The sequence below is a fragment of the Balaenoptera ricei genome, chromosome 15 (assembly GCF_028023285.1).
Source record: "Balaenoptera ricei isolate mBalRic1 chromosome 15, mBalRic1.hap2, whole genome shotgun sequence".
Classification (NCBI taxonomy): Eukaryota; Metazoa; Chordata; class Mammalia; order Artiodactyla; family Balaenopteridae; genus Balaenoptera; species Balaenoptera ricei.
This window is the reverse complement of record NC_082653.1, coordinates 10,979,299-10,999,480: the sequence shown is the minus strand read 5'-3', so window position 1 is coordinate 10,999,480 and position 20,182 is coordinate 10,979,299. Positions and strand designations below refer to the sequence as shown.

General features: G+C 41.4%; 1 protein-coding gene across 1 annotated transcript; it reads left to right on the top strand.

Annotated features, from left to right (window-relative positions):
* Positions 1-1,116: 1,116 nt before the first annotated feature.
* Positions 1,117-18,530, top strand: PARD6B (par-6 family cell polarity regulator beta). Its single transcript, XM_059897392.1, has 3 exons — positions 1,117-1,521; positions 6,156-6,378; positions 15,428-18,530. Exons 1-3 carry the CDS (start codon positions 1,456-1,458, stop codon positions 16,255-16,257), a joined length of 1,119 nt encoding a protein of 372 aa, XP_059753375.1. The 5' UTR covers positions 1,117-1,455; the 3' UTR covers positions 16,258-18,530.
* The last annotated feature ends 1,652 nt before the right edge of the window (positions 18,531-20,182 follow it).

The following is a 20,182-nucleotide window of genomic DNA, read 5'->3' as shown; positions in this document are numbered from 1 at the left end:
TTCCACAGCTCTTTGATGAGCCGCAGTGCCATGAAGAGCCCCCTGCAGGTGGGGAGGAGCGTTGGGGGTCTCCTCCTCACCTCCCCAGCATGGCCAGTGCTGAAAAGGGCCCCTGGGAGAAGAAACCCAGCTCTGGGGCATTTCGAGAGGAGTCAAGTCTTTTGTTATCAGGGACATAGCTCGGTCATTCCACTGGGGGGAGGGGGACAAAGACGATCTGGAGGCTGTCATTGGTGGACACAACGAATAGCCCAGAAACGGCTGGAGGGAGAGGAAGACTTCAGAGGTTAAAAATAAATTAAACAGAAAAGAAAAAAAGAAAGCCCTGGAGGGCCGGTCTAGAAGTACTCGGGGAAGCCGGACCTTCGAGGAGCCATCCCGAGCGTCTGCCCACTTTCCCTCCCTCCCAGCGGCCACTCGACCCCATGGGACTTGACGGACTGCAGAAAGAGTCTCTACCAACAAAACTAAGCCAGTAGAGCCCTGAGATTCTTCCCCAGTGACTGTTGCAGAGGCGGGAAAACTTGAATTTTGTAATCAGAGTTGCAGCCAGACCCCTAAACGACGCAAATGGGTGGTGGAGGGGCATAGTTGCACGCTGCAGCATCCCAAAGTGGAAGGGAGATAAGGGGTGGCAGAAACCTAGCAGCCCCACCCCGCCTCCGCACCAGCCGGGCCTCGCCTCCCATTCCCCGGCGGCGCGCGAGCCCGGTCCGGGGCAACCAGGCGCGCGCCTGCGCGTGCGCAAAAGGCCCAGCCGCCCTCGTCTCCAGGTGCGCTCGCGCTTCCGGCCGGCCTCCCCGGGGCGGAAACTCCAGGGCCTGCGCATGCGCTTTCCAGCTCTCCTGCTAGGTCGGGAGAGGAGGTCCACGGCTTCAGGTGATCCCGCCCCTCCCTCGCAGCACGGGACCAATCGTACGGCGGCGGGCGGGACTTTCGAGGAGGCGGCCCGCCCACGCGCTGCGCGAGGCGTGTATCGATTGGTTGGCGCTGGGGGCGCAGGTGCGCGCTTCCCATTGGGTGTGGGCGGAGCGCGAGCCGCCGAGGCGTCTACGGAGGCTGCAGGTGAGCGCGCGCACGTGCCGCGGCTCCCGCCCGGCTGGGGTGCGCGCGCGCGGGCTCGCGGGGGAAGCGGCTGAGAGCTAGGCTGCGGCGCCTGTCCCCTGTGCTCCGCCCCCTCCTCCTCCTTCGCCGTCGCGGCCGTCGCCGAGGCCCGGAGGGAGGGAGCCGCGTTCCCGCCCACCGCGCCGCCAGTCTCACCCTCGGTCCCACCGCGTGAGGAGCCAGCCAAGCGGAGTTCTGCGCGGAGACCCGAGCCGCGGTCGCCCCTCTGCAGGTGCCTGTGAGGAGGCGCCTGGGCCGCAGCCGAGTCCCGAGCCCGCCGGCCGCACACTCGCTCCCCGCGCTCCAAGGGGCGGCCCGGCTGGAGGAGGCCGTTGCGGGCCAGGCCTCAGGATGAACCGCAGCCACCGGCACGGAGCGGGCAGCGGCTGCCTGGGCACCATGGAGGTGAAGAGCAAGGTGCGCGGGGCCCGGGCTGGGCGGAGCGGCCGGCTAGATGGGGACCGGCAGCCAGGGCCTTGAGGGGGGGTGCTCCCGGGGGAGGCCAGGGGCTGGCCGGGGACGGCCTGAGGAGCTGCCCGCTGTCTGGGACCGTGGTGGGCGCGGTGGTGGGATTTGGAGGCAGGAGATGGTGGATAATACGCTTGCTGTGAAGAGGACGAGCGTGGGGGGTTGTGTCTGCTCCTGCCCCAGGTAAGGAGGAGACCAGCTGAGCGCTTAATCTACCTCTTTAAAAATCATTCCTGTTCAAGGATGAGGGTAAGGGCCGAGGTATAGCCGAGGAGGATGGGAGGCGTTTGAGCGCAGCGTGGTACGAAAGGTTTGGAGGAATTCTACCTCCTGGCCTCTGAGTAAAGAGTATTTGGAACACCCGTGGTCACAAAATGTTACCCCTTTCTGTGGCTCAAGGGTGCATCAAGTGGTGAAGGAGAGAGCCCAGGGAACTCAAGAGCCCTTGTAAAGTTAGCTTTGCTTCCTGCTTAGAGATTTTTCTAGCACTAACTTTGGTATGCATTTAATCTATATTTTAACACTATCGCCTTCCGTTTGAGTAGCACTTCACAGTTTGAGTCTGGGTGCTCTCTTCATTCCATCCTGCTACCTTTTCACATCAAGTGTTTTCACTCTTGACCAACGGTATGCCAATCTGCTGATAATTACGTCGGTATCCACTGAATTCCTAAATTGCAGGGCTCCCTGAGCGGGACGGTGTATAGGGATTAGTGAGGGAATGCTTTCCAACGGGGGTTTTGAGATGGAATTTGAAGATGATCGGCGGCCACGGGAACATTTTCAGCAAGCATTTCATGAATCGAAGAGCCAAAGGGGACTTAGATAATCTAGTCTGATTCTCTGAGAAGACGGGGGCTCAGAAAGCTTATGACTTCGACAAGCTGTGCTTTTTATGACAAAACCTTAAAACCCTTTTACAAAATAAGTTTTAGGCTTTATAGAATAGAAAAGAGAGGACACGGGCTGGGCCCTGAGAACATTGAAAATAAGAGTTGGGAAGATCAAAACACATGAAAGAATAGGAGAAAAGTAAAAGCATATCAACTTTAAAAATAATGAAACATCATTGAATGTAAGACTACGGGGTGGGGTAGGGGGGAGAATGCAAAATCCAGGAGTGATTTTCAGTGACGTAGAGTAGGGAAGGCTCCCTGAAGCCTGTGGGTAGAATGGTTTTTATTATCTGGAGTTGATAAGCAAAGTTCTGTAAGTTGCTGTAACTGAGATGATCACATCAAGAGTATCTGCATTCATTTTTCACATTATTTTAAAATGTTGTTTTCGACTTGTGTATCAGGATAGGCACTAGTTAAGAAACCCTTCTGCTTAATAAGAATAGAAATGTAGTTATAGCAGTTTCACGAATATGCTGTCTCCTGTGTCCTCCGTGGAACTGCCATAGCAAATTGAAGTGACACGCTTGAACTAAGGGTTAAGATAACTCGAAATATATAGAGCTTTTCCTCTAGCAGTATAGTGGTGGTAGTGGTTCCGTGCCCAATGGTTGAACCTTCTCATGGCATTTCTGTTATAAATCTAGTTTGGGTTTGTGGGAGTTGAGGTTAAGAAAAGAAAGACATTTATGATGTTGCATAGTCTTAAAATTCAGTTTGTGGTCCTAATCTTGGTAGCAAGTATTTAATTTTTTTATCATAGGAAAAAATGAGTAGGGATTCTAGGTGTTCTGATAAATACAGTTAAATGGTAATCTATCTCTCAGACTAGGAAACCTCGAGCCCTTGGGGACTGGAATTTCAGGCTTTCTGCCCTTCTCTTCTGTCAACTGGTTTGTGAATCTTTCCCATACTACCCATTATATATTTGACCTGCCATACTGGACTTCTGGTGAACCGTGTCTCTTAAATAGAATCAAGGCATTCTGAGAACCTGCATCTCATAAAGTGTGGTCCCACTAGTGTTCTAGCTGCTGATAAATAGGCACAGTAGAGGTGCTGTTTCTAGTGTGTCAGTGACACCTTATGTTTTAAATATATATTTATTTTTAATGGATTAGATAAAACACTTCGCATCTCTACCATTTAAAAAATATTTGGACAGATGTGTGAAACAATACTTCCTTTTTCACTGCTTTGGTGATATCACAGCTTTTTACAAAGCTGGTCGCTAAGAGGTTGTAACCACAACTTGGTGATGTACAGATCCACGTTTCAGGATTTCTTTTTCTTCTGCATAGAAAACAGTGTCAACGTCATATCTTTGCTCATGGAAGGGGAAAATGGTACAAATAAAGTAATGGATAATGCAAATATAACTATAGTTAAGTTGTGATACCAGTTACCGTGTGACTTTTCTTTGGTAACTGATTTATCTTCCTGTTTCTCCATAGTTGGAAAAGCTCTTAATAATCAAGGTCATGTCCTTTAATAACCTTAGGTTATTAAACATTTGGAATAGTCTTTGAGCTGTACATTTCCTAGTTATTATTCATGGGCAAACAATATTAAAATTAAGTTTTCATTTCTACAGTGTACCAGAAGATGCTGGGAGACAGGTGTCCATACACATTCTGGGTGACCAAGGCAAACTAGACCAGGCTAAAAAAAGTTATAATAGTTGTTGATTGGGTCTTAATGTTATCTCTATTTTAGTATTTTTCTTCATGTAGTAAAAAGTTCTCTTAATCCTATTGTTTTGCTGCAAGAAGCATAACAATTTCTCTTTTTTTTTTTCCTGCTAACATTGCAAAAGGGCACATCTACTTGTGAAGCCATACAATTTTCCATTGTTTTTATCATAACATTTAAGCAAGAGAAAAAAATGTTGAGCAAAGAATTTTTATCCACAAGCTTTAGCAAAAACATTGCAGCCCTAAAATATTCAATTATTAGATGTTACTCCCATTCACCAGGGGAAGTAATAAAACCCTGAGATGAAGCAGAAAGCACTAGGATGTTGTGATACCAGAATAAAGAAAATGGAGAAGAAACTATGACTTTTTATAACATCATAAGACTAACTCTGATATGAAGGGTGTTCCCCAGTTATTATTTACTTTGAAACGTGAAGGTGTGACTACACTTTTTGAGTGCTTTAGGTATGAGTCACCTTATTTTCTTGACAGATGTTAGTGTTTATGTTTCAGGAATGTGTTTTGGAAACTTTTAATTTGTTAGAGGTAAGAAGTGGTTTTAGTAATTTTTTAATTTAAAACTAGTGAGTAGTGTGGGTATAAGCAAGGCAGATGAACTTCTTCGAGATAGCAAAAGCAGTGAGTTCAGAGAGACCATGGGATCCTTAGGAAAGTGAATTGACACATTTGTAACCTGCTCAAATTATTCTGATAGAGACTTTCTCTGCAAGATGCTTAAGGCTGTCTTAGTGGTACATTAGTGTTTCTTGCCAATAATAGATATTTAGAGGAAAAACGAGTTCAGTGGTCAAACACATTTGGCAAACATTTGTTTAAAAACTTTTTTTTTTTTTTTTTTTTTTTAATCAACCACAGGACTTAACTGAGCCTTTAATATCTGGTCTCCACAGTGATTCCTAAGAGTGTAATTATAGTTATGTAACATTTCCCAAACTTGTGTGACTGGGGCACTTTTTGCGGAAGGCTGATGAATCTTTCTTACGTTTCCACATTTGAGGAAATGCCGTGCTAGTCTCATGGTTAAGTCATGGATCCTGTTTATTATGGACTAGATGAAGCCAGTCCTTCGTGCTGAATAAGAACCACTTAAATAATTTGGCATTTGGAAGGCAGAGGTGTGAATCTAGAGTAGGGAAGCAGACCTGAGAACGAGAATTGTGGAGATAAATATTGGGCATGATGGAAGTGTCGTCCTCCCTGTTTGTGTGATCCCTTAATGCCTTTCAGATAGCTATTCTCTTTCCCCACTAATTGCTGAGCTCTGGTGCAGGCCTGAGCCTTTCATTCTATGGGGCCTAGCACTGTGCCAAGCATGTAAACACTTTTGCTTTAATTGGAGAGTTGTAAGACATATATTTAATGTATTGGTAAAGCTGCGTGTTTTTTTTTAAGATTAACATAGGGAAGACACTTCTTATCTCTAGACCTGTTTCTTGTATGATATACCTCCATTTGTATCGTACCTTAGTGCCAAGAAGCTCAAAGTCCTTTTTGTATATGTTGCTGTTAATTCTTGCCACTTCCTGTGAAATTGTAATTCCTTTTATGGGGGAGGAAACTTAGATGCTTTTTGCTACCAGTCAAAATAAAGACTTAGGAACATCTTTGTTACCGCATGGCCTGAGTGAGGAGCAGATACTGCTGTCAGGATCTGGGCTCCAGACAGGGTTTGTTTGAGCTGAGTCACTCTGCAGGACAGTCCCCAGTGAGGCCTGGGTACCCCAGGGATTAAGTTGAGCCTGCATCTCTTGAAGGGAATGCCCTTCAGAGATGCAGCAGTGAGCAGACACATTCCTGTGCCTTCCTTATATTGTTTTATCGCCTGATAATGAGGTTTCTGACAATAGACTGTGTTATTGGAACTGTCTTCTTCGTTAAGGGAAATAATACTGTGCCTGTGAATTTTTCTGTCATGCATTTTAAGATTGGACCCTGTTACCTTTTTTAAAATTAATATGTTTATTTATAGTTTGGAGCTGAATTTCGTCGGTTTTCACTGGAAAGATCAAAACCTGGAAAGTTTGAAGAGTTTTATGGATTACTGCAACATGTTCATAAGATACCCAATGTTGACGTTTTAGTAGGCTATGCAGACATTCACGGAGATTTACTACCTATAAATAACGATGATAATTATCACAAAGCTGTTTCAACGGCCAACCCACTGCTTAGGATTTTTATACAAAAAAAGGGTAAGTAACAATGTTTAGAAAAATTGTTTTAGAATTAGAAGTTGTTTATTTTCCTCATTGATAGGATACACAGAATTCACTAGAAATTTAATGAATAGACATTTTGTGTGAATCTTCTTACCATATTAACTAACAAGTGAGTTAAAACATCTGTGATATTATTGGTTTAATTGACATCTTTACACTTCACTAAGTATACTTTGGAAAGATTGTGGGTTTTTTTAAAAATTTATTTTTATTTTATTTTTGGCTGCGTTGGGTCTTCATTGTTGCATGCAGGCTTTCTCTAGTTGGGGCGAGCGGGGGCTACTCTTCATTGTGGTGCACGGGCTTCTCATTGCGGTGGCTTCTCTTGTTGTGGAGCACGGGCTCTAGGGGCGCGGGCCTCAGTAGTTGTGGCTTGCGGGCTCTAGAGTGCAGGCTCAGTAGTTGTGGCGCACAGGCTTAGTTGCTCCTCGGCGTGCGGGATCTTCCCAGACCAGGGATCGAACCCGTGTCCCCTGCATTGGCAGGCGGATTCTTAACCACTGCACCACCAGGAAAGTCCGAAAGATTGTGGTTTTAATTACTTTATAACCTCTTAGATTTTTTTAAAATGGAAATTAGGAATTTATTGAATCTTCACTTTGTTGAATGGAATTTTGTCCATTCAGAAAGATGTGGTAGAAAGAGTATGACTTTGGAGTCAGGGAAACATTCTACTTTTTTGGTAGCAACTAACTTTGAAATACTGTATGCACCACTTAATAGGTACCTGAAGGAAAACTGTTTATTCTTCCTGGGTCGCAGTGTCTTTATCTATAGAATGAACATACTATCTCATAGGATTACTAGGAAGTTTAAATGAGCTCAGTGCAGTGCTCTGGCATGTAGTATGCCTCCGGTGAATATTTTCTTTCCTTTTAAGGCATTTTTCACAGAAATAAAACTAGTGAATTATCTGGAAAATCAGAGAGCAAGTCATTATTTTGGAAGAATGTAAACATTGATATTGGTCTTGCAAAAGAACATTTTAAAATAACCACTCTATATGGCACGAATTGAAATGTATTTTGAGCCCTAAAACTTTTAACTTTGTGGCCTCCTCCGTGTGTGTGTTTATCTGTGTCTGCCTGTAGATGGGCATGATGTGTGCCATTTATTCCTTCGTCTTTGGTAAATGAAGAGGTTTGGAAAGGCAACATGAGAGCCACAAGCCCAGTACTGGTGGGATAATCAAAGCCTTACTGTGTTTGTAAACCAACCCAGAAAGCAGTTTGAGAAAGTGGGTAGAAATTACCCTTGAAGGTGAAACTTCATTTCCAATCAGTTGATAAGCATTGGACCACTCCTAGGGCTTTGAAATTCCACTGATTGTGTATCTTTGCTTCTGGGTTTGGAGGAACTAAAGTCCGCCAACAAAATAAACCTCCAAGGGTAGGGTAACATATCTGTATCACTTGACTATTTACGAGATACTTTACAAACACACAAATTCATTTTCCCAAAGACCCCTAAGATGGATTTCCTAGGTATGTGACAGGGGTGTGGTACAATTAGAGTGTTACTTCAGGAAGACTCATTTGGCTGTTCAGGATGAATTGGAGTATGCAGCAGTCTTACAGGAGAGAGCAAGGAGCAGGGGGGTGAGAGATGCTGAGAAGCTGCCCCGGCAGGAGACCAGGTGAGGAAGATAAAGGGGAGGATCTGAGAGTCACTGCGCTCCCCCCTGGATGGCAGAGGGTTGAAGAGGAGTCCAGAGCTTTCTGGATTTGAGCCTGATGGTGCCATAAAACAGGTACAGTCTGGAAGAGAGATTGACTTGGAAAGAAAATTGGTTTGGTTATAGGCCAAAAAAGCTTATCTGGCTGGCAAGTTTCAACCTTGTCCCGTAGGAAATCAGAAATGATGGGCTGGAGCTCAGGGTGGAAATCTAGAGGCTGATCAAAGAGCTGAAAGTCTGCAGAAAAGTGATAGTTGAAATTTTGGGGAGTGGACATTAGGGCTAGCTGAGATGAAGAGCAGGGATGGTTCTTAGAAAGCTATGTATAGAATGTTGGAGAAGGAAGAGGAGAAGACAAAACATTGGAGTGGAACTTGTCATTTTAAGCAGAATAATTTAAATCATTATTGTTGAATAGAAGGCCTGTCTTGTTAGCAGTTGTAATTTTCATTACAAATTTGCTGTTTGGAACATGTATTTAAATATAGAATGACTATTTTTAAACTACTGCCATCTGACAAAACTTGTTGGATTATCCCCTTCCTTAGAAAGATTATAGGTGTTGGATTATACTACCACATGTTTTTGTTCCTGGAATTGTAACACTTACGTGATCACAGGATTAATCCTAACATCTTTTAAGGGTGGTTATCTTCTGCTATTTCCTTTTCAAATATGTTTAGATGTAAACAAAAGTTTTCTATGCTGTAGAGGTAAATAACCAATACAATTCATAGCCCTTAGAATTTGATTTAGAAATAGGCAGTGTGTTCAACAGAAAATTTTTGTTTTTAAACATGTAACTTTGGGACATCCCTGGTGGTCCGGCAGTTAAGACTCCACGCTTCCACTGCAGGGGGGCGCAGGTTCAATCCCTGGTCGGAGAACTAAGATCCCGCATGCCACCCGGTGCGGCCAAAAAAAAAAAAAAGTAACTGTAATACAAATAAATATGACTTAAGCAAAACATGAAAAGTCAGTCAGTCGATTCATTCCTGCTGAAAACCCTCCAATGGTTTCCGTTGCATCCAGAATAAAATCCGTCCTGATTTGTGCCCCACAGCGTCTCCTTCCTCCATTCTCCCACTCCCACCTCTCAGCAACCACACTGGCTTGCTTTCTGTCCCTAGGACTCAGCGGGCTTGTTGCTGTCTCTGTGCTTCTGCACTTGCTGTTCCTTCTGTAAGGAACGCTTTTCCTGCAGCTGGTCCCATGGCTGCCTCCTCAGTTCTCAGCTCAGATGACTTTCTCAGAGGGGCCTCTTCTGACCACCCTAGCTAGAGCCCCCCAACCTCCACCTTTACCAGATTACCCTCTGATTATTTAGGTAGAGTTAACATGTTTGTTGTCTGTCTTACAGTTACACAGTGCCCTGTAGTTCGTGATGATACTTTTTTTCTTTTAAACAAAGCTCAGCAGATGCTTAAGTAGAAAGCTGATTTTACTTAAACTTTAATGAACATTAAATTCAGGAAACTAATGTAAAACATGGCATTAAATTAAGTACAGTTACATTTTCTTGCTTAATTACAACACATTTTCTGTTTTACTGGCCTGTTGCTTCCAATTTAGGAACCAATAGGGCAGCAGTTGCACTTGATGTGGCACCAAGCGATATTTTTAAAAGACAGATATGAAAACGATTTTAAATTTTAAAACCATGTGACCTTTTAAAATCTGATACCCTCTACCAAATAAAGCTTCTTTGAAGTGAAAGCTCACAATTGAAGGCATAAACCACTTCATAGCTTGAACTCGGGGGTAGCGTCGTTGCATATCTTGAAAAGTTTTATGTTTTACAATAATTTATTGTTAGAGGAAAAAACCCAGACTCTATTTCCAGGGCTGTTATTGTGGAAGCAAAAACAAAACAAAACACCTGATATTTTAAAAGTTACTTTCGCAGAGGATCCTAGGGCTTTTGCCAGCCCCCTCCCCCTGTCAGAGTTTAGAATTTCCTCACTTATTTGAGGGAAAAAGAGAGTTTTTCTTCTCTTGTTGTTCAGGAGGTTATTGTATGGTAAACAATCTCAGAAAATATTTAAAGGGTGCCCCTTTAGAAAAAGTACTCAGGTCATTCCTGTAGGTTTGGAATGCAGCCAGGGAAATGTGTATTTTTTAAAAGCCTGTTGTGATGATCAGCCAAGTCTGAGGCCCATTGACCTGCACGGACTTCTCGCCAGATCTGATCAGACTACCTACACCACAGCTTCTTGCTGTGTCACAGTCTGTTTCTGTGTGCCATCAGACAGACGCATTTGCATCATGGGTTTATTCGAAGGAGTATGTTGGAAACACCAGAAGGGCCTTGCTTTAAGCCTCATCTGCCTTAGGACGTGGCCTTGTGGCCCAGACGCCTGGAACTGGGCAGCCACTTAAACTGTCTCTTAGAACTTTACTGTGCATTGGATGTTATTTGGGAGATGTATTTTAAGGTTATATTTTAGTGAGTCAGGGTTTAATTTAGAAATGGTTTAAGGAGTATACATTTTAATAGTAAATTGTAAAAAATAGTTTAACAGAAGGTACGGCCCCAGAAATAAAAAAATTAAATAAAATAAAAAGAAGAAATTGTGGAGTAACAGCTCAGAATGTGATTCCAATTGCTTATGACAGAAACCTGGGTGTCGCCTTTGACACATACCTTTTTTTCAGTCACCAAGCCTATTAAAAATGTGTTCTAATTATTTTTCAAACTTATTTCCCCATTTCCTGACACACCTTTTTATTCAGTCACCTGGCCTATTAAAAATGTGTTCTAATTATTTTTCAAACTTATTTCCCCATTCCACTGCCTCTGCTTCAGGCCAGGTACCATCCTAAATTACCTGCAGTAACCTCCTGTCTTCCCCCGCAGGTCCCTTCTCCAGCTTGCAACCAGAGTGAGCTTTGTAGAAAAGCCAAAATCCTTGGTTTTCTTCCCTTTGCCCTCAGGCTGAAGCCTGTAATCCTCCCCGCTTCCCCGGAGGCCCTGTCTGTCTGCAGGGCCCTGGCTGCGTAGACTGGGCTCGTGCTCTTCCTCTTCTCTCCCCTCCCACCCTGCCTTCTCACTGTCTCCTCCCACGACCCCATCCTGCCCGGCTCTGTATTTGTTGTATCTGCACCTGGAAGTTCTTCCCTCCCTTCTACCTGATTAGCTACTGGTTTGTTTTCCAGTCTCAGTATAAACCACACTCCCCAGAGAAGCCTTGCCTTACCCTGCAGACCCGGCCGAGTTCCCACTGACAAACTTCACAGCTCTTGGCACCTTTGTAATAATATAATGGTTTCAGGTTCTTTGTTAATTGCCGTCGCTTTTAGTCTGTAAACACCATGAAAGCAAGCACCTTAGCTGTTTTGTGCACTGGATCTGCAGCACATAGCACGATGTCTAGCCACATAGTAGCAGGTGCTTCTTAAGTATCTGGCAATTGATTTTTCTTATATTAGGAAGTGAAGGGATCTGCAGGCTTTGAATATTGCTTTAAGTGATGTTTAATCCTTTTAAAGTTGCCACATCTATTTCATTTAACCATTTTGGATTAGAACAAGTGTTGGCAAACTCAGGCTTGCTGGCTGTTTTTATAAATAAAGTTTTCATGGAACACAGCCATTATCACTCCTTTCTGTATTGCCTGTGGCTGCTTTTGCAACAGAGACCGTATGACCTGCAATACCTAAAATATTTACTGTACTACAACTCTACAGAAAAAGGTTGTCCACCCCTTGATTAGAACAGTTTCAAAAATTATTTCATTTTTCCCTGTCTTCCTACTGAACTTGAAATGGGTCATAATCTTGAACTTTCTTGATGACTCTACCATGAACTGTTAGAGTTTTGTTACTGTACACGGATGCTGCTGGGATTTATATAACGCTTTGTTTTGTTTGTTTGTTTTCAGGTTTGCTTTTTCTTCACTGTAGGCTTTTATTTTTTGTATCTGTGCCTGCCACTCACTAGTGGACCCTTACCCCTGACTGTGACTTAAGACTCTGAACTGAGGAATGAGATAACCAGGGTTTTTTGGAATTAATGTTTAAAAAGTAAGAGGCTCCGAGGGAGGCCCTTCAGGGCTCCCTTCCTCTGTGAGTAAAGCACAGGGGCTTTTTGTGTGTAAGGAAGTGAGACATCCAGTTTGGCTGTTTGGCGGCATTCCACGGGTAGATCCTTGTCTGTTTCGGTGAGCTGAGATTGTCAGGCTCGGGATAGGTGAGGTTTCACTGAGCCTATATCACATACTGTTGCATAAGCCTGGGTTTGTCAAGTGAAAGGTTGCCATGAGCCAGGATTCCAACGTTCCGTCTCTTTCTGAGTTTTGTACTTTGACAGACATGCTCAGGTGGAACGTCAGCCCTGTTCCCTGTAGATGTTCACCTTTACACTTTAAACCGACACCCTGCACCCTGGCTTTCTGCCAAAATATTTCTTTTCCCAGTGGCTGGAAACTGATTAGCTAGATGGGAGAACAAAGGTGCCTTTGTACTGGGGCATATTGCTTTTGAGAATTTAGCAGAGAGCATTCAAACAGAGTCTGGATGCGATGCCAAATTATGCAGATTTGGGGGGTTTTTTGGTCAGGTTTCCCATGAATAGGTATGTAGGCAGCTTAGTTTTGTTCTCCTTTTGTATGGTCTGGAATTTCCCATATAAAAATTGTGTGGGCTTTCTTAATTGATTATAAAATGAAATATACAATTTTGAATAAACACATTCAGTAGAAGATCATTGTTGATAGATTTTTGGCTACATTTTGCCCAAAAGATTCTTTTGTCAGTCGATTTATTTCCCAAGCCAAATTATAAATAAATTTCTGTCTTTGTAAGAACACAGTGTAAGTACTTTCTCCATAAATGAAGCAAAATTATCCCCAGGGGGGGAAATGCCCCAAAATCAGGTACCACTAGGCTTTTTTTTTTTTTTTTTTTTGGTTGTGCTGGGTCTTACTTGTGGCAGGTGGGCTCCTTAGTTGACATGCATGTGGGATCTAGTTTCCTGACCAGGAATCAAACCCGGGCCCCCTGCGCCAGAGTCCTAACCACTGCGCCACCAGGGAAGTCCCCAGGTACGCCTAGTCTTGTACATTTATCTGAAACTAGCTTTTGAAGAGTGTTCAAGCAGCACTGAGAAAAGAATACTGAGGTTCTCCAGGCTCTGACACACAGTGGACATTTAACATTCACTGTGTGAATTGAACATGTACGGTATTGGCCTTAGTAAGAAAACCTGGGGCCATCTGTACCTTATTTTGTACCCTTAATTTCCTGGTCTATAAAGTAAAGGTAATAATACTTACCGATAGGGGGGCCGAGAGTCGGGTGACAAGAGACTACAAATGGAAGCCCTGTGCAGACACAGTCTAGTGATGTTACTGGTCTGTAGCAGTGATTGAGACTAGGACTTTAAACTAGTTCTTGGGATGGTGGGGGCACTTTTGTCTTCTTTATTCTTACTAAATATTTTTTTCATCCTTGGAGATTGTGACTTTTTAGTTTATCCCCATTCCAGTTATTTTTGAAATCTGATTTCACCTTTTATGCCTGCTGTTAATTCCGTTTCCTCATCCTCTGATGAGATGTGTTGTTTGTAGACTGTCTACCTCCAGCTGTGGGATTTAAGAAGATCTAGTTTTAGTGCCCTGTTTTCCCTAGTTTACATCAGAGATTATAAATTGCTGGCTTGAAGGATAAATTCAACCCCCAGACGTTATTTGCTCAAACAGGTTTTTGTTGTTATTTAATTAGGTGTCGGCATTTTAAAATGGGAAGTTTTTGTGTTTTTTTTTTTAACCTGAAAAAACAAGACTCTCTGACAAGTTGGACTGTCCACACAAATTCCTACAGTCCGTGAAGAAAAGCTGCCTGGAGCGAGAAAAGCCATGCCATTAAATGGGGCAGGAGCTCTCAGCTTTGCCAGAATCCTCACCCTTCCCTGTTGTCTCTGTCTTACACCTCAGCCTCTTTCAAAAGTGGGAAAATGAAAGGTTAAGAACTCCTCCAGAAAACTGAGGGAGAGTGTATTTGCAGAAGACCAAAATTCCTGTGTTTGATATGTATTCATTTAATTACATTGTCATTTTATGTGTATTATCCATTTCGTTTAATTACAGGCAGACCTCAGATATATTGTGGGTTCAATAAAGCAAATATCGCGATAAAGCAAGTCACATGAATTCTTTTTTTTTTTTTTTTTTTTTAAAGATTCTGGGGTTTGTATACATTTTATTTATGTATTCTTTTTTAAAATATTTTATTTATTTATTTATTTATTTTTGGCTGTGTTGGGTCTTCGTTTCTGTGCGAGGGCTTTCTCCAGTTGCGGCAAGTGGGGGCCATTCTTCATCGCGGTGCGCGGGCCTCTCACTATCGCGGCCTCTCTTGTTGCGGAGCACAGGCTCCAGACGCGCAGGCTCAGTAATTGTGGCTCACGGGCCCAGTCGCTCCGCGGCATGTGGGATCTTCCCAGACCAGGGCTCGAACCCGTGTCCCCTGCATTGGCATGCAGATTCTCAACCACTGTGCCACCAGGGAAGCCCAGTCACATGAATTCTTGCACAAATTAAGCATGTAATAGCATTATGTCTAAAAAAATACATAACTCAATTTTAAAATACTTTTTTGCTAAAAAAAATGTTAACCATCACCTGAACCTTCAGCAAGTCATAATCTTTTTGCAGTAGTGATGTCAAAGATCACTGATCAAAGCGCATCGTAACAAGTATAATAATTTAAAAGTTTGAAATATTGCAAGAATTAACAAAATGTGACCCAGAGACACGAAGTGAGCAAATGCTGTTGGAAAAATGGCATCGGTAGACTTGCTCGGTGCAGGCTTGCCACAAACCTTCAATTTGTAAAAAAACACAATTATCTGCGAAGCGCAGTAAAAAGAAGTCTGCCTGTACACTGTCTGCCCGGACTCTAATACAGGTATTTGAGCTTCAAAAGTGTCCAATTTTGTGTCATTGAGTCAAATATGATAAGCATGCAAGCTGGAGGTGTTTAAACAAACATAGGGAAAATACAATGTAAATAACTTGTTTTAAATGGTGTTTAAGAATGTGTGTGCGAGGCTTATCAGAATTTCATCTGCCCTATTTAATGTTGTTTAAGTCATTGAGCTTTATCAAATTTAACTTCAACTTTTGGTAACTTTATGGTGAATACTCGAGAGGGCCACCTATTGGGCTTTTCTAGTATAGCATGTCTTACTACTACACTACATTTTCAGCTGATTGGAACAGGCTGATATTTAACGAGTTTGTTTATGTACCAAATATATTTGAGTTATCCTTTCTGTACAGATTCCACTATAGATAAATGGGCGTTTATACAGCATTTCTATAATTATTTTATTTTATTTTTAAACAGAAGAAGCAGACTACAGTGCCTTTGGTACAGACACACTAATAAAGAAGAAGAATGTTTTAACCAATGTGTTGCGTCCTGACAACCATAGAAAAAAGCCACACATAGTCATTAGTATGCCCCAGGACTTCAGACCTGTGTCTTCTATTATAGACGTGGATATTCTCCCAGAAACACATCGTAGGGTCCGTCTTTACAAATATGGCACTGAGAAACCCCTAGGATTCTACATCCGGGACGGCTCCAGTGTCCGGGTGACACCCCATGGCTTAGAGAAGGTCCCAGGGATCTTTATATCCAGACTTGTGCCAGGAGGTCTGGCTCAAAGCACAGGACTATTAGCCGTTAATGATGAAGTTTTAGAAGTTAATGGCATAGAAGTTTCCGGGAAGAGTCTAGATCAAGTAACTGACATGATGATTGCAAACAGCCGCAACCTCATCATCACAGTGAGACCAGCAAACCAGAGGAATAACGTCATTAGGAACAGTCGGACTTCCGGCAGCTCTGGCCAGTCTACTGACAACAGCCTTCCTGGCTATCCACAGCAGATCGAACCGAGCTTTGAGCCAGAGGATGAAGACAGCGATGAAGATGACATTATTATTGAAGACAATGGTGTGCCACAGCAGATCCCTAAGGCTGTTCGTAACACCGAGAGCCTGGAATCATTAACACAAATAGAACTCAGTTTCGAATCTGGACAGAACGGTTTTATTCCTTCTAGTGAAGTGAGCTTAGCACCCTTAGCAAGTGGCACAAATACAGAATTTGAAACGCATGCTCCAGATCAAAAACTCTTAGAAGAAGATGGAACAATCATAACACTATGAAACCATCGCGTTTGAATGTTTTCTGAGTGAGGACGCCATGGAGACTTGTAAATTTGGCTAGTTTAAAGCATATATACCTCTGAACCAGTGATCTGGGATAGGCATGAAAAAAATATATTGCAAGTTTAAAATGTTATTAAAATAGTAGTTTGATAATTAATATAAACTTCGGTGGGTCAGAGGTGAATTTAAGTCTAAAACGAAGGGGCCTTTGCTAATGAAATGATGTGCTTTTGCTATTTTGTCTATAGAGAACTGGATGTTAGAGCACATTCCCAGAACTACACATGAGGACTAGATCATTTCTGTTTGAAGTGGTTGCATATTTAACCTGCTGTGCAGAGCCTGGTTAATTTTTCCTTTAACTATGTATTTTCTAATTCTAACGTGAAGAAGTCTGAGTCTATCTTCCGGTACTTTGGGACCTTGGCTCCTATATTCCCCATGTTGTATTTTGATTTTTTAATATTGTTCCTCTGTTGCTAATTGTAGCGAGTAATTTTTTCAAATGCTTTTTTTTTTTTTTTCCTAATTTCTAAGAAATCAAATCAATGGACTGTTTTTAGGGGTTGCTTCCTAAGTTATAAAGCATTGAAGCTATGTTCCTGAATTAAGAAACTCTAACAGTTGTTCAAGTCCGTGTTTGCCCATCTTGTAGCTTTCATATTTACAAACTCATTGCATTTGGGCATCACTTACGTTGTGAAAGGCAGTTCCATGGACTCTGGTGATATGGGAGACTCTCCTATAACCTCTTCTTGTCCTCATTCCACATCTCATTAGAAATCATTCCTTTTGTTGTTTGTGTGTATATTTTGTTTGTCTGCCTTTTTACTCTTTTAATGTATCTGAGTAGTGTGAATTATTTTCGTTAAAAAAAAAATGCACCCAAGCTAAGAGATTTTTACACACAGGACAACCTTGTGCACTTTTTATATGAAAATTTTGGGTTTTCCTTAATGGGATTTCTAGGAACACTGCCTACACTTTATGAAAAGTATGTCGTATTCACCTTTGACAGGTAGAGTGTACCTCGATTAATTTTATGAGGCTATTTATTACTTTCCGATGCATCCATTTAGCAAGGTAAGAGTAAGGCTGCTAACTTTTGTTCCTTGCCTGGTTTCATTGTATGGAGGTGCACAGACACTACAGTAGCTTGTATATAGAGACTAAGAATAGTATGAACTACATGAGTTCCCTGTGACTTATGGATATTTCTCTCAGAGTTATTTATTGATTAATTTTATGCTAGGGCTAGAATGGATACCTTATAACAATTGTGTGCTATTAAAACAATGAAGAATCAAATGACTCCGTTTTGAAGGATATTTTCTCTATATGGTAAAAGTATATGAAGTAAAGTTGATTAAATGAAGCTCGCTTGACTCAGAATACTTCAATGTATTTTGTTCACATTTTACCGCTAAACATATAATCACTAAACTGTTAACTGCACAACATTATGTATAATACAGTGTACTTTTTGTTGAATTCATTGAAGTTCTTCCAGTTATATAACCACTATTCTTTAATGGCATTCCAGGTTTAACATTCTGTTGAGTTCTATAAATTTGACTCTTGAATGGCAAAATGTTAATAAGTAGAAGGTTGCATTTCATTTATATTATAAGCGGTGCAGGGCTTCAACATTTTAAGTAAAAATACTTTCACATACTACCTCTCTCTCTCTCTCTCTTTTTTTTAACAAAGTTTTAACATCAGAACTTTTCTCTTAGGGGAAGAAATACTTCAGGGCTTGACTTTTTGTACAACTTTTAACTGTAAAATACAGATTTGTCTTGTATGTATTCATGAAAATGGAAATCAAAGCTGCTAGTGCTTTTTAATTATCCTGCTAAGGGTATATGTCAACGGTCTTTTCAACTGGATCTCTCATTTAAATTATTGATGAAAGAATTGATTACTAGACGTATTGTAAAACCAATAGATCTTGGTTATACAATAAAATGTCGATTCATTGGTAGTCTGAATTATTTAAGTGTACCTTATTAACAAAAATATCAGTGGATTCAGCATAAAATTTTATAGTACTAAATGTCAAGCTAACTGTGAATTTTGTTCTGTATCTTAAGTAAATTTATGATAATGTTCTCAAGAGCTATCAACAAAATATATGGACTTTTGTGAACTATGGATTTTCTAATTAAATTTTACATGCAACATGATTTTTACATGAATGCTACTTTGTTTAAACTATCAAATGTCAGTATTTTACTACAATTTTATTATAAAATGTACATTATCACTAAATGAGCTTTGATTTTAAAAATCAGATTAGCTTTAGTTGTATATTATTTTTTACAAATAAAGATAGACTTGTATAAAGGCTACTTTCTTGTCTGCAAATATATGAAAAGTCACCCAACAAATATTTACCAAGCACCCATTACAGAAAATGGGTAGGGAGAAAATTGCTAAGTTATAACAAGATCCTGGCTTCCTTAATTTTTAAAAGATCAACACCAGGAATTCCTGGCGGTCCAGTGGTTAGGACTCCACGCTTGCACTGCCGAGGGCCCGGGTTAGAGTTAGGGTTAGGGTTAGGGCATTTAAAATGTAGTTAAATTCTGATAATGTAAGAGGTTAGGCATGATATCCATCTAGAATTATCACTTACATTGTTTAAGATTATTTGAAATAAGACAAAAGTTGTTTGTAAAGTGACAGTTTCTCTTCTGAATTCAAATTCACTTAGTTATACTTTTTATTACCACCCCCAGGTACAGGTATTGCCTATATGGATTGAATTCACTTTATACTGAACACTGTAAAAGGCCTGAGATAAAACAGACCCTCTTCCTGAGCCAAGTCTAATCCCAAATGAGTCACCCGGTCATTGGCTAAGTCGATCTCGGCACTAACTCCTCTGCCATCCAGCATGCAGGATAATAACCGATTCCTTCCGCCAGTTTAAAAACTGGTAGAAAGTCCTCTGAGTAAAAATTCAACATCGTGTACATAGCACCCTTCACATCATCCATTGGTGCGGACTGTGTTGCACTCAGTACCTGATGCACTTGGTTTCAGGGTCCATGAAACAGTGGTGTGGAACTAAAAGCTCCTTTTCATCCCCAGGTACGACCCCAGTGCTCTTTGAATCCTAAATCCCTGCTGCTTCCAAGTTTCCAGTCTGGGTAAAAAATTACATTTGAGGAAAAAATCATCGAAGTCATAGAAATGTATAAGGAAAAGCTAGCCCTGTTCTGGTCGTTTGCCTTAAGGTGCTTGAATTAATGGTTAGCAGCAACTGGTTGTTGGCTCTGATTTTCCCATCTTTTAGACTGATGAAAGGTTTAATTGTGGGTGACGAAGCTTTAAGGGTTGTGTGTGTGTCAGTGACTTTGGCAGCTCAGCAGATTGCGCAGCACCTTACTTAGAAGACGTAGAAAGTCTTGACCTTGTTATTTGTGACAGCATATCACTTGCTGATGGTGACTGTTACCTGTAAGGTAAAGCATACATAAGTTGTCCCTCTAGCTATATTACATGCTACTTAAGTGCTGTAATCGGGTGGGTGTCTGACTAGCTATTACAAGGTAAATAGAAAGGAAATTAGTCCGTTAGATTTAATAATTGAAAAGCCCTTAGTGTGTAGTAGTCTACCAAGTGGTTCCCTAAAAACAAGATTTACATAATATATTTTTAAAAGCTAATGTGTTTGTCCAGTTACTTTACAAAATTTGATGTGTATTTTATAAATTAATATTGAGTTCGTATTTTATTTGCAAGTTGTATTTAGGTGTTTTGCCATTTAAAAAAGCTTTCTTAGAGAGTTCTACGTGTAATAGAAAATCGTTTTTTCTAGTTCATTATAGTTATCTAGTTCATTATAATCCCAAGGGATGGATAACAAAGTTATTTAATATAAGTAAAGATAACTTAAAAATTTTTTTCAGTTATA